The 19354-nt window shown below is 49.7% G+C and overlaps 1 protein-coding gene across 3 annotated transcripts in view; it reads right to left on the minus strand.

Annotated features, from left to right (window-relative positions):
- The window catches only part of LOC143783360 (cyclic nucleotide-binding domain-containing protein 2-like), a 60009-nt gene extending 47394 nt beyond the window's left edge, over window positions 1–12615 (minus strand). For 2 of the 3 annotated variants that reach the window (XM_077271768.1, XM_077271766.1), the window contains exon 1: window positions 10401–10531. In XM_077271768.1, coding sequence (XP_077127883.1) covers window positions 10401–10472 — 72 coding nt within the window. In that variant the 5' untranslated portion in view covers window positions 10473–10531. Of the gene's footprint in view, window positions 1–10400; window positions 10532–12312 lie in introns of those variants that run through there. The other variant, XM_077271767.1, reaches the window with a different exon arrangement.
- Between the last annotated feature and the right edge of the window lie 6739 nt (window positions 12616–19354).

Consider the following 19354-nt stretch of genomic DNA (forward strand, 5'->3'; position numbering starts at 1 on the left):
GCAGACAGTATCACACAGGAGAGGATTAGATACACGGCTCAGCAGACAGTATCACACAGGATAGGATTAGATACACGGCTCAGCAGACAGTATCACACAGGATAGGATTAGATACACGGCTCAGCAGACAGTATCACACAGGATAGGATTAGATACACGGCTCAGCAGACAGTATCACACAGGATAGGATTAGATACACGGCTCAGCAGACAGTATCACACAGGAGAGGATTAGATACACGGCTCAGCAGACAGTATCACACAGGATAGGATTAGATACACGGCTCAGCAGACAGTATCACACAGGAGAGGATTAGATACACAGCTCAGCAGACAGTATCACACAGGATAGGATTAGATACACGGCTCAGCAGACAGTATCACACAGGAGAGGATTAGATACACGGCTCAGCAGACAGTATCACACAGGAGAGGATTAGATACACGGCTCAGCAGACAGTATCACACAGGATAGGATTAGATACACGGCTCAGCAGACAGTATCAACCAGGAGAGGATTAGATACACGGCTCAGCAGACAGTATCACACAGGATAGGATTAGATACACAGCTCAGCAGTCAGTATCACACAGGATAGGATTAGATACACGGCTCAGCAGTCAGTATCACACAGGAGAGGATTAGATACACGGCTCAGCAGACAGTATCACACAGGAGAGGATTAGATACACGGCTCAGCAGTCAGTATCACACAGGATAGGATTAGATACACAGCTCAGCAGACAGTATCACACAGGATAGGATTAGATACGCGGCTCAGCAGTCAGTATAACACAGGATAGGATTAGTTACACAGCTCAGCAGACAGTATCACACAGGATAGGATTAGATACACGGCTCAGCAGACAGTATCACACAGGAGAGGATTAGATACGCGGCTCAGCAGACAGTATCACACAGGAGAGGATTAGATACACGGCTCAGCAGTCAGTATCACACAGGATAGGATTAGATACACGGCTCAGCAGACAGTATCACACAGGATAGGATTAGATACGCGGCTCAGCAGTCAGTATCACACAGGAGAGGATTAGATACACAGCTCAGCAGACAGTATCACACAGGAGAGGATTAGATACAGCAGCACGTCACTATTGTTTGGTGGCGGTCGGGCATTTGTCCTCTTGACTACACTGAGATATTGACGGATCCTGTGTTTCCGGCGTTTCTATGACAACTAACGACTGATTAACCCGGAGCAACGATCCAGAAGAGCAGACGGTCAATGTAGAGCTCCCTGCGCCCCTCTGTCGCCCCTCCATCCCCACACACCCTCCATGTACCCCCTGGTGTCGCCCTGACTGGGGCAGAGCATTTGTCGCATTTTCTAGGTCTGACATTAAAGGGGTCCCCCAGCCTCATGCCGCCCTCCATAGCCGTGTACACACTCGCTGCATTGTGACGTGTCTATGGCCCGGGGGCAGCACTGCGGACAGACCCCTGAGATAACGGACAGCGGCTCACACAGGGGTAATGACAGGGGTAATAAGGGGCAGCTCAGAAAACAGCTCCAACAGCTGAGGGTTTGCTACAATTGTATCCTGAATAGCTCCAACTGCAGACTGATACATTGTAACAAAGTCTAAGCACAGGATGTATTCAGCTCCACAGAGAGCTGCCCATGCTGGACACATTGTAACAAACCCTCTGCTGTCAGAAATGGATGGTTATTATAGGTACTGGATAAAGAAAGGTTTCAGGTCACTGACAGCAAGCAGCGATCTGGGAAAGGTAAGAAAGTGATGCACAAAGTGAAAATAGTGCCGCGTGCATCTGGGGGTCATATGTGGGGGTGATTCATGGGGGGACACAGCTCACAGCGACCCATAAAGGTGAGCTAGTGAACTATAGGGGGAGTGCTCACATGCCAACACTCCCTTTAACACTACATATAAGTTAATGGGTTAATGGTGCAACTCTTAAAGGGAATGTTCATGGGTAAAAAACAACAATAACAACATGGCTGCTCGTTCCCATGTCAGTGGGATGTAGCACTCATGAAACGACTAGGGCTGATCTGACCTACAGATCGCTGGAGGATAGATGATAGCTGGAGGACAGACCTACAGATCGCTGGAGGACAGACCTACAGATTGCTGGAGGATAGATGATAGCTGGAGGACAGACCTACAGATTGCTGGAGGATAGATGATAGCTGGAGGACAGACCTACAGATTGCTGGAGGATAGATGATAGCTGGAGGACAGACCTACAGATCGCTGGAGGATAGATGATAGCTGGAGGACAGACCTACAGATCGCTGGAGGAGAGATGATAGCTGGAGGACAGACCTACAGATCGCTGGAGGAGAGATGATAGCTGGAGGACAGACCTACAGATCGCTGGAGGAGAGATGATAGCTGGAGGACAGACCTACAGATCGCTGGAGGAGAGATGATAGCTGGAGGACAGACCTACAGATCGCTGGAGGAGAGATGATAGCTGGAGGACAGACCTACAGATCGCTGGAGGAGAGATGATAGCTGGAGGACAGACCTACAGATCGCTGGAGGAGAGATGATAGCTGGAGGACAGACCTACAGATCGCTGGAGGAGAGATGATAGCTGGAGGACAGACCTACAGATCGCTGGAGGACAGACCTACAGATCGCTGGAGGAGAGATGATAGCTGGAGGACAGACCTACAGATCGCTGGAGGAGAGATGATAGCTGGAGGACAGACCTACAGATAGCTGGAGGACAGACCTACAGATCGCTGGAGGAGAGATGATAGCTGGAGGACAGACCTACAGATCGCTGGAGGATAGATGATAGCTGGAGGACAGACCTACAGATCGCTGGAGGAGAGATGATAGCTGGAGGACAGACCTACAGATCGCTGGAGGACAGACCTACAGATCGCTGGAGGAGAGATGATAGCTGGAGGACAGACCTACAGATCGCTGGAGGACAGACCTACAGATCGCTGGAGGACAGACCTACAGATCGCTGGAGGATAGATGATAGCTGGAGGACAGACCTACAGATCGCTGGAGGACAGACCTACAGATCGCTGGAGGACAGACCTACAGATCGCTGGAGGACAGACCTACAGATCGCTGGAGGAGAGATGATAGCTGGAGGACAGACCTACAGATCGCTGGAGGACAGACCTACAGATCGCTGGAGGACAGACCTACAGATCGCTGGAGGAGAGATGATAGCTGGAGGACAGACCTACAGATCGCTGGAGGACAGACCTACAGATCGCTGGAGGACAGACCTACAGATCGCTGGAGGATAGATGATAGCTGGAGGACAGACCTACAGATCGCTGGAGGATAGATGATAGCTGGAGGACAGACCTACAGATCGCTGGAGGATAGATGATAGCTGGAGGACAGACCTACAGATCGCTGGAATAGAGACCTACAGATAGCTAGAGGACAGCAGATAGATTTAAGGTACCTTCACACGAAACGACATTATAACGATATCGCTAGCGATCCGTGACGTTGCAGCGTCCTCGCTAAGCGATATCGTTTCGTTTGACACGCAGCAGCGATCAGGATCCTGCTGTGATGTCGCTGGTCGCTGAATAAAGTCCAGAACTTTATTTGGTCGTCCGATCGCTGTGTATCGTTGTGTTTGAAAGCAAAAGCAACGATACCAGCGATATTTTACACTGGTAACCAGGGTAAACATCGGGTTACCAAGCGCAGGGCCGCAGGATGTTTACCCTGGTTACCAGCGTAAAATGTAAAAAAAACAAACAGCACATACTCACATTGCGTCCCCTGCAGTCTGCTTCCTCCTCTGACTCAGCGCCGCAAAGTGAAAGTGAAAGCAGCACAGCGGTGACGTCACCGCTCTGCTCTCACTGTACGGCGCTCAGTCAGTCAGGAAGTGGACGCAGGGGGACGTGAATGTAAGTATGTACTGTTTGTTTTTTTTAGATTTTACGCTGGTAACCAGGGTAAACATCGGGTTACTAAGCGCGGCCCTGCGCTTAGTTACCCGATGTTTACCCTGGTTACCAGGGGACCTCGGCATAGTTGATCGCTGGAGAGCGGTCTGTGTGACAGCTCTCCAGCGACCAAACAGCGACGCTGCAGCGATCGACATCGTTGTCGCTATCGCTGCAGCGTCGCTTCGTGTGAAGGTTAGGACAGCTGATCACTGGAGAACAGACCTAAGGTACCTTCACACGAAGCGACGCTGCAGCGATAGCGACAACGATGTCGATCGCTGCAGCGTCGCTGTTTGGTCGCTGGAGAGCTGTCACACAGACCGCTCTCCAGCGATCAACTATGCCGAGGTCCCCTGGTAACCAGGGTAAACATCGGGTAACTAAGCGCAGGGCCGCGCTTAGTAACCCGATGTTTACCCTGGTTACCAGCGTAAAATCTAAAAAAAACAAACAGCACATACTTACATTCACGTCCCCCTGCGTCCACTTCCTGACTGACTGAGCGCCGTACAGTGAGAGCAGAGCGGTGACGTCACCGCTGTGCTGCTTTCACTTTCACTTTGCGGCGCTGAGTCAGAGGAGGAAGCAGACTGCAGGGGACGCAATGTGAGTATGTGCTGTTTGTTTTTTTTACATTTTACGCTAGTAACCAGGGTAAACATCGGGTAACTAAGCGCGGCCCTGCGCTTAGTAACCCGATGTTTACCCTGGTTACCAGTGTAAAATATCGCTGGTATCGTTGCTTTTGCTTTCAAACACAACGATACACGGCGATCGGACGACCAAATAAAGTTCTGGACTTTATTCAGCGACCAGCGACATCACAGCAGGATCCTGATCGCTGCTGCGTGTCAAACGAAACGATATCGCTAGCGAGGACGCTGCAACGTCACGGATTGCTAGCGATATCGTTATAATGTCGTTTCGTGTGAAGGTACCTCTACAGATTGCTGGAGGACAGATGATAGCTGGAGGATAGATGATAGCTGGAGGATAGATGATAGCTGGAGGACAGATGATAGCTGGAGGATAGATGATAGCTGGAGGACAGACCTACAGATCGCTGGAGGTCAGCCGATAGATGGAGGACAGCAGATAGATAGATATATATATACATATATACATATATATACAGCAGATAGATGGAGGAGGACAGACCTACAGATCACTGGAATAGAGACCTACAGATAGCTAGAGGACAGCAGATAGATTAAGGACAGCTCATCGCTGCAGAACAGACCTACAGATAACTGGAGGACAGCGGATAGATGGAGAACAGCAGATAGATGGAGGACAGCAGATAGATGGAGCACAGCAGATAGATGGAGGACAGCAGATAGATGGAGGACAGCAGATAGATGGAGGACAGCAGATAGATGGAGAACAGCAGATGGAGGACCGCAGATAGATGGAGGACAGCAGATAGATGGAGGACAGCAGATAGATGGAGGACAGCAGATAGATGGAGGATAGCTGATAGATGGAGGATAGCAGAAAGATGGAGAACAGCAGATGGAGGACAGCAGATAGATGGAGGACAGTAGATAGATGGAGGACAGCAGATAGATGGAGGACAGTAGATAGATGGAGGACAGCAGATAGATGGAGGACAGCTGATAGATGGAGGAGAGCAGATAGATGGAGGACAGCTGATAGATGGAGGATAGCAGAAAGATGGAGAACAGCAGATGGAGGACAGCAGATAGATGGAGGACAGTAGATAGATGAAGGACAGCAGATAGATGGAGGATAGCTGATAGATGGAGGACAGCAGATAGATGGAGGACAGCAGATAGATGGAGGAAAGCTGATAGATGGAGGACAGCAGATAGATGGAGGACAGCAGATAGATGGAGGACAGCAGATAGATGGAGCACAGCAGATAGATGGAGGATAGCAGATAGATGGAGGACAGTAGATAGATGGATGACAGCAGATAGATGGAGGACAGCTGATAGATGGAGGAGAGCAGATAGATGGAGGACAGCTGATAGATGGAGGATAGCAGAAAGATGGAGAACAGCAGATGGAGGACAGCAGATAGATGGAGGACAGTAGATAGATGGAGGACAGCAGATAGATGGAGGACAGTAGATAGATGGAGGACAGCAGATAGATGGAGGACAGCTGATAGATGGAGGAGAGCAGATAGATGGAGGACAGCTGATAGATGGAGGATAGCAGAAAGATGGAGAACAGCAGATGGAGGACAGCAGATAGATGGAGGACAGTAGATAGATGGAGGACAGCAGATAGATGGAGGATAGCTGATAGATGGAGGACAGCAGATAGATGGAGGACAGCAGATAGATGGAGGAAAGCTGATAGATGGAGGACAGCAGATAGATTGAGGACAGCAGATAGATGGAGGACAGCAGATAGATGGAGGACAGCCGACAGATGGAAGACAGCAGATAGATGGAGGACAGCAGATAGATGGAGGACAGCAGATAGATGGAGGGCAGCACATAGATGGAGGACAGCAGATAGATGGAGGACAGCAGATAGATGGAGAACAGCAGATGAAGGACCGCAGATAGATGGAGGACAACAGATAGATGGAGGACAGCTGATAGATGGAGGACAGCAGATAGATGGAGGACAGCAGATAGATGGAGGATAGCTGATAGATGGAGGATAGCAGATAGATGGAGGACAGCAGATAGATGGAGGACAGCAGATAGATGGAGAACAGCAGATGGAGGACCGCAGATAGATGGAGGGCAGCAGATAGATAAAGGACAGCAGATAGATGGAGGGCAGCAGATAGATGGAGGACAGCAGAGAGATGGAGGACAGCAGATAGATGGAGGGCAGGAGATAGATGGAGGACAGCAGATAGATGGAGAACAGCAGATGAAGGACCGCAGATAGATGGAGAACAGCAGATAGATGGAGGGCAGCAGATAGATGGAGGACAGCAGATAGATGAAGGATAGCAGATAGATGGAGGACAGCAGATAGATGGAGGACAGCAGATAGATGGAGGATAGCTGATAGATGGAGGATAGCAGAAAGATGGAAGACAGCAGATAGATGGAGAACAGCAGATGGAGGACCCCAGATAGATGGAGGACAGCTGATAGATGGAGGAGAGCAGATAGATGGAGGACAGCAGCTAGATGGAGGGCAGCAGCTAGATGGAGGGCAGCAGATAGATGGAGGACAGCAGATAGATGGAGGACAGCAGATAGATGGAGGACAGCAGATAGATGGAGGACAGCTGATAGATGGAGAACAGCAGATAGATGGAGGACAGCAGATAGATGGAGGACAGCAGATAGATGGAGGACAGCAGATAGATGAAGGATAGCAGATAGATGGAGGACAGCAGATAGATGGAGGACAGCAGATAGATGGAGGACAGCTGATAGATGGAGGATAGCAGATAGATGGAGGACAGCAGATAGATGGAAGACAGCAGATAGATGGATAACAGCAGATGGAGGACCCCAGATAGATGGAGGACAGCAGCTAGATGGAGGGCAGCAGCTAGATGGTGGGCAGCAGATAGATGGAGGGCAGCAGATAGATGGAGGACAGCAGATAGATGGAGGATAGCTGATAGATGGAGAACAGCAGATAGATGGAGGACAGCAGATAGATGGAGGACAGCAGATAGATGAAGGATAGCAGATAGATGGAGGACAGCAGATAGATGGAGGACAGCAGATAGATGGAGGATAGCTGATAGATGGAGGATAGCAGACAGATGGAGGACAGCAGATAGATGGAAGACAGCAGGTAGATGGAGAACAGCAGATGGAGGACCCCAGATAGATGGAGGACAGCAGCTAGATGGAGGGCAGCAGCTAGATGGAGGGCAGCAGATAGATGGAGGGCAGCAGATAGATGGAGGGCAGCAGATAGATGGAGGGCAGCAGATAGATGGAGGACAGCAGATAGATGGAGGATAGCTGATAGATGGAGAACAGCAGATGGAGGACCCCAGATAGATGGAGGACAGCAGATAGATGGAGGATAGCTGATAGATGGAGGATAGCTAATAGATGGAGGGTAGCAGATAGATGGAGGACAGCAGATAGATGGAGGACAGCAGATAAATGGAGAACAGCAGATGGAGGACCGCAGATAGATGGCGGGCAGCAGATAGATGGAGGACAGCAGATAGATGGAGGACCGCTGATAGATGGAGGACAGCTGATAGATGGAGCACAGCAGATAGATGGAGGACAGCAGATAGATGGAGGACAGCAGATAGATGGAGAACAGCAGATGGAGGACAGCAGATAGATGGAGGGCAGCAGATAGATGGAGGACAGCAGATAGATGGAGGACAGCAGATAGATGGAGGACAGCTGATAGATGGAGCACAGCAGATAGATGGAGGACAGCAGATTGATGGAGGACAGCAGATTGATGGAGAACAGCAGATGGTGGACAGCAGATAGATGGAGGGCAGCAGATAGATGGAGGACAGCAGATAGATGGAGGACAGCTGATAGATGGAGGACAGCTGATAGATTGATAACAGCAGATAGATGGAGGACAGCTGATAGATGGAGCACAGCTGATAGATGGAGCACAGCAGATAGATGGAGGACAGCAGATAGATGTAGGACAGCAGATAGATGGTGAACAGCAGATGGAGGACAGCAGACAGATGGAGGGCAGCAGATAGATGGAGGACAGCAGATAGATGGAGGACAGCAGATAGATGGAGGACAGCTGATAGATGGAGGACAGATGATAGATGGAGCACAGCAGATAGATGGAGGACAGCAGATAGATGGAGGACAGCAGATAGATGGAGAACAGCAGATGGAGGACAGCAGATAGATGGAGGACAGCAGATAGATGGAGGACAGCAGATAGATGGAGCAGATAGATGGAGGACAGCAGATCGATGGAGGACAGCAGATAGATGGAGAACAGCAGATGAAGGACCGCAGATAGATGGAGGGCAGCAGATAGATAGAGGACAGCAGATAGATGGAGGACAGCAGATAGATGGAGGACAGCTGATAGATGGAGGACAGCTGATAGATGAGGACAGCAGATAGATGGAGGACAGCTGATAGATGGAGGACAGCAGATAGATGGAGAACAGCAGATGGAGGACAGCAGATAGATGGAGGGCAGCAGATAGATGGAGGACAGCAGATAGATGGAGGACAGCAGATAGATGGAGGACAGCTGATAGATGGAGGACAGCTGATAGATGAGGACAGCTGATGAGGACAGCAGATAGATGGAGGACAGCTGATAGATGGAGGACAGCAGATAGATGGAGAACAGCAGATGGAGGGCAGCAGATAGATGGAGGGCAGCAGATAGATGGAGGACAGCAGATAGATGGAGGACAGCAGATAGATGGAGGACAGCAGATGGAGGACAGCAGATAGATGGAGGACAGCAGATAGATGGAGGACAGCAGATAGATGGAGCACAGCAGATAGATGGAGGACAGCAGATAGATGGAGAACAGCAGATGGAGGACATCAGATAGATGGAGGACATCAGATAGATGGAGGATAGCAGATAGATGGAGGATAGCAGATAGATGGAGGACAGCAGATAGATGGAGGACAGCAGATATATGGAGGACAGCAGATAGATGGAGGACAGCTGATAGATGGAGGACAGATGATAGATGGAGCACAGCAGATAGATGGAGGACAGCAGATAGATGGAGGACAGCAGATAGATGGAGGACAGCAGATAGATGGAGGACAGCTGATAGATGGAGGACAGCAGATAGATGGAGAACAGCAGATGGAGGACAGCAGATAGATGGAGGACAGCAGATAGATGGAGGACAGCAGATAGATGGAGCAGATAGATGGAGGACAGCAGATCGATGGAGGACAGCAGATAGATGGAGAACAGCAGATGAAGGACCGCAGATAGATGGAGGACAGCAGATAGACAGAGGACAGCAGATAGATGGAGGACAGCAGATAGATGGAGGACAGCTGATAGATGGAGGACAGCTGATAGATGAGGACAGCAGATAGATGGAGGACAGCTGATAGATGGAGGACAGCAGATAGATGGAGAACAGCAGATGGAGGACAGCAGATAGATGGAGGGCAGCAGATAGATGGAGGACAGCAGATAGATGGAGGACAGCAGATAGATGGAGGACAGCTGATAGATGGAGGACAGCTGATAGATGGAGGACAGCTGATAGATGAGGACAGCTGATAGATGAGGACAGCAGATAGATGGAGAACAGCAGATGGAGGACAGCAGATAGATGGAGGGCAGCAGATAGATGGAGGGCAGCAGATAGATGGAGGACAGCAGATAGATGGAGGACAGCAGATAGATGGAGGACAGCAGATGGAGGACAGCAGATAGATGGAGGACAGCAGATAGATGGAGGACAGCAGATAGATGGAGCACAGCAGATAGATGGAGGACAGCAGATGGAGGACAGCAGATAGATGGAGGACATCAGATAGATGGAGGACAGCAGATAGATGGAGGATAGACCTAGGAGACACCTTGTGTTCAGCTTGTTGTTGGGAGACCGACTGCCTCATTAGGTGATTGCTACTCAAGCAGTTGCCCCACATAAACCTGTCCCTGCACCCTCATTATAGAGGAGTTCCTGCTGCTCTGATGGATCTGGTAACAGGATGATGTAATAAAGGTTTGTGTCCTCACAAAGAACAAAACACCAGATCTGATGCTCCTGTATATGGAGGTGTCATATATCCAGGGCAGGTGAGGTGGCTGCACTGGTACTAGGGTAATCATGGGGCCTTAATCACACCTTACTGACCTTACTGATGTCCTCACTCAACTACCTGCTCATTATCATGCTGCCCTGTAATATCGGCCCATTAATTATAACAAAGAGAGAGTGGGGGAAGGGAACAAGGTAATGTGTGAGCGACACCGGGCGGATCGGAGAACAGTAATGGCCCCTCATCCTCATCACTGAATCCTGGCTCCTCATTCAGTCACAACCCTGGTGTATACCATCCGGCCCAATTGTCCTTACAGACATGGGGGGGAGAACATGAGCCCGGACCCCTATAATGGAGATTGTGAGCCTGGCCTCCCCCAACATCAGGGTCGGACTCCACAGATGGACCAACATTCCCACAGAAGCCTCCAGCGAGAGCCGTAATATCTGTAGGGGACGACTCCATATTGTGTCTATGGGTGTAGGATGGAGGTCAGAGAAGCCCCCGCGTGTGGATGTGTGGGGGGCACAGCATTATCTCCATATAGTGTTGATAGATGTGAGAGAGAGAAAAGTAAGAAAATAATAGAAGATCCCACCCTGTGAAGAAACGTTACATGAGAAATCTACAACTAGGAAATAATCCAGTAATTGTGAATCTACAACACAAAGTCTCTAATAAGGGACTGTTCACACAATGGGTTGTGATGATCTTTTTTTTAAATGCTTTTTTTGTGCAGGAAAAAAAGTTAGAATTTTACAGTAACAGAAAAATTAATGAGATTTCTAAAATCTCATTCACACAGTGTGGATTTCATTTTTTGACCTGTGACTTTTTCTTTAAAAAGCAGCAAGTGAATTATTTCAATGTTTTTCCCCATTAAGATCACAATTTGTTTTCAGCCAAAAAATGCACCAAAAAATCTGTGCGTTTTCTGCTTCTGTAACTGGCCGTATTCTGCATTTTTCTGTGGTTTTTTACTTATTTTTTGGCGGCGTCAGAAAATTGGTCCACCAAAAAAAAACGTGAAGATGCAAACTGATTGTAGTAGATCCACGATCGATCTGCAAAACCAGCGCACGCAGCGAAGACGTGTCAGAGCCCGGACGCCGGCGGGGTCTCGCTGGTCTCCGGCTGTTTCTTTTTATGCTTTTTGATGTTTGTTGCAATCTTTTTTTTCTGCTGAAATGACGATGAGCTGTTTTACTGCATTTTTCCAGCCTTTTTGCCCCTTTCTTGCCTTATTTCCGCAGGGGTCTGCCCCGATTATTACGTTTTTGATGCGTTTTGACCGCTAGTTTTAGAGCTTTAGGTGCAGATTTGACACAATGTTTTAATGTGTGTTTTTGTAGTGATGCTGGGATTCTGCGCTTATAATGGTGTGTTTTCGTACTTGCTGTTTTTCGAGCTTCCCTTTAGGAAAACGTGACCATAAATCTGCAGGTGTGAACAGCGTCTGTAACTGCTCCGTGCCCACGAGCGGCCATCAGATCATCTACACCGAGTGTGAACACGGCCTCAACAGACGAAGCATAAAGTGTAACAAGTCTGGCTCATGACACGGACCCTCGGTCCAGCCTTCACACATCTGTCTCCTGATAGTTTGTTACAATGTATCAGAGATTGGCAGACAGGTGCCTGACTCATCACCCACTGGAGACCTGGGACCCCCTAACACATGGCATCTAGGAATGACCCCCTGCCAGGATACAAGTCACTGTACCTTGCCAGGCCTCCTGGTGTTGGGGGACAGACCCTGCGTCTCGCCAGGTGACATGCTGCTGCTGCTGCTGCTCCTCTTTGTGCTGCCCGCAGACAGAAACCCCAGACGTCTCCTGGAGCCACACACTTCCTGCACAGGTCACACACACGGGGACAGCCGGGGGCCACGGACACCTGTCACACCGGATCGATCACATCCCGCGCCTCTCAGTCACTCGCTGGTTGCTCTGGAGCCCGTATTACTACATGAGGGACGGTCGCCCCTAATTATAAGATCTGTGTGACACAATCTGCTCCCTGCAAAGTCACCGCAGATCAGAAACGTCTATGAGCAGTCAGTGAACGGGAACAGTATTTACATCCAGAGGCAAAAAATGTGTCCGGATTTGTATCCAGTCTGAATAATAATCTGGAAGTTGCTCTGTGCATTTGTTACAATGTATCAGTGTAGAATGTGGAGTTTGGATTGGAACCATATATAACAAGACCCCAGACGTTTCCATGAGCTGGATGGTTTGGCAACACACATGCCGGACCACCGCACCACTCAAACTCCTCCACACTGCAGCAGAACAGGACCCCCTTACTAGAGATAGATGGTGGCAATGTGACCTCTCTCTCCTGGAGAGTGTAAGCTCTTATGGTCAGTGGGGTCCTCTCTCTCCTGTAGAGTGTAAGCTCTTATGGTCAGTGGGGTCCTCTCTCTTCTGTAGAGTGTAAGCTCTTATGGTCAGTGGGGTCCTCTCTCTCTTCTGTAGAGTGTAAGCTCTTATGGTCAGTGGGGTCCTCTCTCCAGTAGAGTGTAAGCTCTTATGTTCAGTGGGGTCCTCTCTCTCTTCTGTAGAGTGTAAGCTCTTATGATCAGTGGGGTCCTCTCTCCAGTAGAGTGTAAGCTCTTATGTTCAGTGGGGTCCTCTCTCTCCTGTAGAGTGTAAGCTCTTATGGTCAGTGGGGTCCTCTCTCTCCTGTAGAGTGTAAGCTCTTATGATCAGTGGGGTCCTCTCTCTCCTGTAGAGTGTAAGCTCTTATGGTCAGTGGGGTCCTCTCTCTCCTGTAGAGTGTAAGCTCTTATGGTCAGTGGGGTCCTCTCTCTCCTGTAGAGTGTAAGCTCTTATGTTCAGTGGGGTCCTCTCTCTCTTCTGTAGAGTGTAAGCTCTTATGATCAGTGGGGTCCTCTCTCTCCTGTAGAGTGTAAGCTCTTATGGTGAGTGGGGTCCTCTCTCTCTCCTGTAGAGTGTAAGCTCTTATGGTCAGTGGGGTCCTCTCTCTCCTGTAGAGTGTAAGCTCTTATGGTCAGTGGGGTCCTCTCTCTCCTGTAGAGTGTAAGCTCTTATGGTCAGTGAGGTCCCCTCTCTCCTGTAGAGTGTAAGCTCTTATGGTCAGTGGGGTCCTCTCTCCAGTAGAGTGTAAGCTCTTATGGTCAGTGGGGTCCTCTCTCACCTGTAGAGTGTAAGCTCTTGTGGTCAGTGGGGTCCTCTCTCTCCTGTAGAGTGTAAGCTCTATGGTCAGTGGGGTCCTCTCTCTCCTGTAGAGTGTAAGCTCTTATGGTCAGTGGGGTCCTCTCTCTCCTGTAGAGTGTAAGCTCTTATGGTCAGTGGGGTCCTCTCTCTCCTGTAGAGTGTAAGCTCTTATGGTCAGTGAGGTCCTCTCTCTCCTGTAGAGTGTAAGCTCTTATGGTCAGTGGGGTCCTCTCTCTCCTGTAGAGTGTAAGCTCTTATGGTCAGTGAGGTCCTCTCACCCCTGTAGAGTGTAAGCTCTTATGGTCAGTGGGGTCCTCTCTCCCCTGTAGAGTGTAAGCTCTTATGGTCAGTGGGGTCCTCTCTCTCCTGTAGAGTGTAAGCTCTTATGGTCAGTGGGGTCCTCTCTCTCCTGTAGAGTGTAAGCTCTTATGGTCAGTGGGGTCCTCTCTCTCCTGTAGAGTGTAAGCTCTTATGGTCAGTGGGGTCCTCTCTCTCCTGTAGAGTGTAAGCTCTTATGGTCAGTGGGGTCCTCTCTCTCTCCTGTAGAGTGTAACCTCTTATGGTCAGTGGGGTCCTCTCTCCAGTAGAGTGTAAGCTCTTATGGTCAGTGGGGTCCTCTCTCTCCTGTAGAGTGTAAGCTCTTATGGTCAGTGGGGTCCTCTCTCTCTCCTGTAGAGTGTAAGCTCTTATGGTCAGTGGGGTCCTCTCTCCAGTAGAGTGTAAGCTCTTATGGTCAGTGGGGTCCTCTCTCTCCTGTAGAGTGTAAGCTCTTATGGTCAGTGGGGTCCTCTCTCTCTCCTGTAGAGTGTAACCTCTTATGGTCAGTGGGGTCCTCTCTCCAGTAGAGTGTAAGCTCTTATGGTCAGTGGGGTCCTCTCTCTCCTGTAGAGTGTAAGCTCTTATGGTCAGTGGGGTCCTCTCTCTCTCCTGTAGAGTGTAAGCTCTTATGGTCAGTGGGGTCCTCTCTCTCCTGTAGAGTGTAAGCTCTTATGGTCAGTGGGGTCCTCTCTCTCCTGTAGAGTGTAAGCTCTTATGGTCAGTGGGGTCCTCTCTCCAGTAGAGTGTAAGCTCTTATGGTCAGTGGGGTCCTCTCTCTCCAGTAGAGTGTAAGCTCTTATGGTCAGTGGGGTCCTCTCTCTCCTGTAGAGTGTAAGCTCTTATGGTCAGTGGGGTCCTCTCTCTCCTGTAGAGTGTAAGCTCTTATGGTCAGTGGGGTCCTCTCTCTCCTGTAGAGTGTAAGCTCTTATGGTCAGTGGGGTCCTCTCTCTCTCCTGTAGAGTGTAAGCTCTTATGGTCAGTGGGGTCCTCTCTCTCCTGTAGAGTGTAAGCTCTTATGGTCAGTGGGGTCCTCTCTCCTGTAGAGTGTAAGCTCTTATGATCAGTGAGGTCCTCTCTCTCCTGTAGAGTGTAAGCTCTTGTGGTCAGTGGGGTCCTCTCTCTCCTGTAGAGTGTAAGCTCTTATGGTCAGTGGGGTCCTCTCTCTCCTGTAGAGTGTAAGGTCTTATGGTCAGTGGTGTCCTCTCTCTCCTGTAGAGTGTAAGCTCTTATGGTCAGTGGGGTCCTCTCTCTCCTGTAGAGTGTAAGCTCTTATGGTCAGTGGGGTCCTCTCTCTCCTGTAGAGTGTAAGCTCTTATGGTCAGTGGGGTCCTCTCTCTCCTGTAGAGTGTAAGCTCTTATGGTCAGTGGGGTCCTCTCTCTCCTGTAGAGTGTAAGGTCTTATGGTCAGTGAGGTCCTCTCTCTCCTGTACAGTGTAAGCTCTTATGATCAGTGGGGTCCTCTCACCCCTGTAGAGTGTAAGCTCTTATGATCAGTGGGGTCCTCTCTCCTGTAGAGTGTAAGCTCTTATGGTCAGTGGGGTCCTCTCTTTCCTGTAGAGTGTAAGCTCTTATGGTCAGTGGGGTCCTCTCTCCTGTAGAGTGTAAGCTCTTATGGTCAGTGGGGTCCTCTCTCTCCTGTAGAGTGTAAGCTCTTATGGTCAGTGGGGTCCTCTCTCTCCTGTAGAGTGTAAGCTCTTATGGTCAGTGGGGTCCTCTCTCTCTCCTGTAGAGTGTAAGCTCTTATGGTCAGTGGGGTCCTCTCTCTCCTGTAGAGTGTAAGCTCTTATGGTCAGTGGGGTCCTCTCTCCAGTAGAGTGTAAGCTCTTATGGTCAGTGGGGTCCTCTCTCTCCTGTAGAGTGTAAGCTCTTATGGTCAGTGGGGTCCTCTCCTGTAGAGTGTAAGCTCTTATAGTCAGTGGAGTCCACTCTCTTTCCTGTAGAGTGTAAGCTCTTATGGTCAGTGGGGTCCTCTCTCCTGTAGAGTGTAAGCTCTTATGGTCAGTGGGGTCCTCTCTCTCCTGTAGAGTGTAAGCTCTTATGGTCAGTGGGGTCCTCTCTCTCTCCTGTAGAGTGTAAGCTCTTATGGTCAGTGGGGTCCTCTCTCTCCTGTAGAGTGTAAGCTCTTATGGTCAGTGGGGTCCTCTCTCCAGTAGAGTGTAAGCTCTTATGGTCAGTGGGGTCCTCTCTCTCCAGTAGAGTGTAAGCTCTTATGGTCAGTGGGGTCCTCTCTCTCCTGTAGAGTGTAAGCTCTTATGGTCAGTGGGGTCCTCTCTCTCCTGTAGAGTGTAAGCTCTTATGGTCAGTGGGGTCCTCTCTCTCCTGTAGAGTGTAAGGTCTTATGGTCAGTGAGGTCCTCTCTCTCCTGTAGAGTGTAAGCTCTTATGGTCAGTGGGGTCCTCTCACCCCTGTAGAGTGTAAGGTCTTATGATCAGTGGGGTCCTCTCTCTCCTGTAGAGTGTAAGCTCTTATGGTCAATGGGGTCCTCTCTCTCCTGTAGAGTGTAAGCTCTTATGGTCAGTGAAGTCCTCTCTCTCTCTCCTGTAGAATGTAAGCTCTTATGGTCAGTGGGGTCCTCTCTCTCCTGTAGAGTGTAAGCTCTTATGGTCAGTGGGGTCCTCTCTCCCCTGTAGAGTGTAAGCTCTTATGGTCAGTGGGGTCCTCTCTCCTGTATAGTGTAAGCTCTTATGGTCAGTGGGGTCCTCTCTCTCCTGTAGAGTGTAAGCTCTTATGGTCAGTGGGATCCTCTCTCTCCCGTAGAGTGTAAGCTCTTATGGTCAGTGAGGTCCTCTCTCTCCTGTAGAGTGTAAGCTCTTATGGTCAGTGGGGTCCTCTCTCCTGTAGAGTGTAAGCTCTTATGATCAGTGGGGTCCTCTCTCTCCTGTAGAGTGTAAGCTCTTATGGTCAGTGGGGTCCTCTCCTGTAGAGTGTAAGCTCTTATAGTCAGTGGAGTCCACTCTCTTTCCTGTAGAGTGTAAGCTCTTATGGTCAGTGGGGTCCTCTCTCCTGTAGAGTGTAAGCTCTTATGGTCAGTGAGGTCCTCTCTCTCCTGTAGAGTGTAAGCTCTTATGGTCAGTGGGGTCCTCTCTCCTGTAGAGTGTAAGCTCTTATGATCAGTGGGGTCCTCTCTCTCCTGTAGAGTGTAAGCTCTTATGGTCAGTGGGGTCCTCTCCTGTAGAGTGTAAGCTCTTATAGTCAGTGGAGTCCACTCTCTTTCCTGTAGAGTGTAAGCTCTTATGGTCAGTGGGGTCCTCTCTCCTGTAGAGTGTAAGCTCTTATGGTCAGTGGGGTCCTCTCTCTCCTGTAGAGTGTAAGCTCTTATGGTCAGTGGGGTCCTCTCTCTCCTGTAGAGTGTAAGCTCTTATGGTCAGTGGGGTCCTCTCTCCTGTAGAGTGTAAGGTCTTATGGTCAGTGAGGTCCTCTCTCTCCTGTACAGTGTAAGCTCTTATGGTCAGTGAGGTCCTCTCTCTCCTGTAGAGTGTAAGCTCTTATGGTCAGTGGGGTCCTCTCTCTCCTGTACAGTGTAAGCTCTTATGGTCAGTGGAGTCCTCTCTCTCCTGTAGAGTGTAAGCTCTTATGGTCAGTGAGGTCCTCTCTCTCCTGTAGAGTGTAAGCTCTTATGGTCAGTGGGGTCCTCTCTCTCCTGTAGAGTGTAAGCTCTTATGGTCAGCGGGGTCCTCTCTCTCCTGTAGAGTGTAAGCTCTTATGGTCAGTGGAGTCCTCTCTCTCCTGTAGAGTGTAAGGTCTTATGGTCAGTGAGGTCCTCTCTCTCCTGTACAGTGTAAGCTCTTATGGTCAGTGGGGTCCTCTCTCTCCTGTAGAGTGTAAGCTCTTATGATCAGTGGGGTCCTCTCTCTCCTGTAGAGTGTAAGCTCTTATGGTCAGTGAGGTCCTCTCTCTCCTGTAGAGTGTAAGCTCTTATGGTCAGTGGGGTCCTCTCTCTCCAGTAGAGTGTAAGCTCTTATGGTCAGTGGGGTCCTCTCTCTCCTGTAGAGTGTAAGCTCTTATGGTCAGTGAGGTCCTCTCTCTCCTGTAGAGTGTAAGCTCTTATGGTCAGTGGGGTCCTCTCTCTCCTGTAGAGTGTAAGCTCTTATGGTCAGTGGGGTCATCTATCCCCTGTAGAGTGTAAGCTCTTATGGTCAGTGGGGTCCTCTCTCCAGTAGAGTGTAAGCTCTTATGGTCAGTGGGGTCCTCTCTCTCCTGTAATAATAATAATAATAATAATCTTTATTTTTATATAGCGCTAACATATTCCGCAGCGCTTTACAATTTTGCACACATTATCATCGCTGTCCTCAATGGGGCTCACAATCTAAATTCCCTATCAGTATGTCTTTTGAATGTGGGAGGAAACCGGAGTACCCGGAGGAAACCCACGCAGACACGGAGAGAACATACAAACTCTTTGCAGATGTTGTCCTGAGTGGGATTAAAACCCAGGACTCCAGCGCTGCAAGGTTGCAGTGCTAACCACTACACCACCGTAGAGTGTAAGCTCTTATGGTCAGTGGGGTCCTCTCTCTCCTGTAGAGTGTAAGCTCTTATGGTCAGTGGGGTCCTCTCTCTCCTGTATAGTGTAAGCTCTTATGGTCAGTGGGGTCCTCTCTCTCCTGTAGAGTGTAAGCTCTTATGGTCAGCGGGGTCCTCTCTCTCCTGTAGAGTGTAAGCTCTTATGGTCAGCGGAGTCCTCTCTCTCCTGTAGAGTGTAAGCTCTTATGGTCAGTGAGGTCCTCTCTCTCCTGTAGAGTGTAAGCTCTTATGGTCAGTGGGGTCATCTATCCCCTGTAGAGTGTAAGCTCTTATGGTCAGTGGGGTCCTCTCTCTCCTGTAGAGTGTAAGCTCTTATGATCAGTGGGGTCCTCTCTCTCTCCTGTAGAGTGTAAGCTCTTATGGTCAGTGGGGTCCTCTCTCCTGTAGAGTGTAAGTGTAGCGCCCCCACTGCCGCAGGGCCGAGGGGTACCCGGTACCGGGCCTCTGAGTCTCTGCTCTGGGATTGTCACGGTGGCTAGACCCGGTCCGTGACCCTGCTGAGGGGCGTACAGTAATAGATGTGGATGGTGGTAGTGGTGCGGTGATAGTTGTGTGGAATATATGTGGAATTCCACTGTTTTGCGCACTTGGCATTTTATTCCCGGTTTTCAGTACAATATGTGGTAAAATATTGGCATCATCCAATACTGACACCAGGGCGCATTCCGGGTCGGTTGCTATAGGTAACACGTGCTATCTCTGTGATAACTCTGTCACTAGAGGCCGCGCCCCCTCAGC

The sequence above is a fragment of the Ranitomeya variabilis genome, chromosome 6 (assembly GCF_051348905.1).
Source record: "Ranitomeya variabilis isolate aRanVar5 chromosome 6, aRanVar5.hap1, whole genome shotgun sequence".
Lineage (NCBI taxonomy): Eukaryota > Metazoa > Chordata > Amphibia > Anura > Dendrobatidae > Ranitomeya > Ranitomeya variabilis.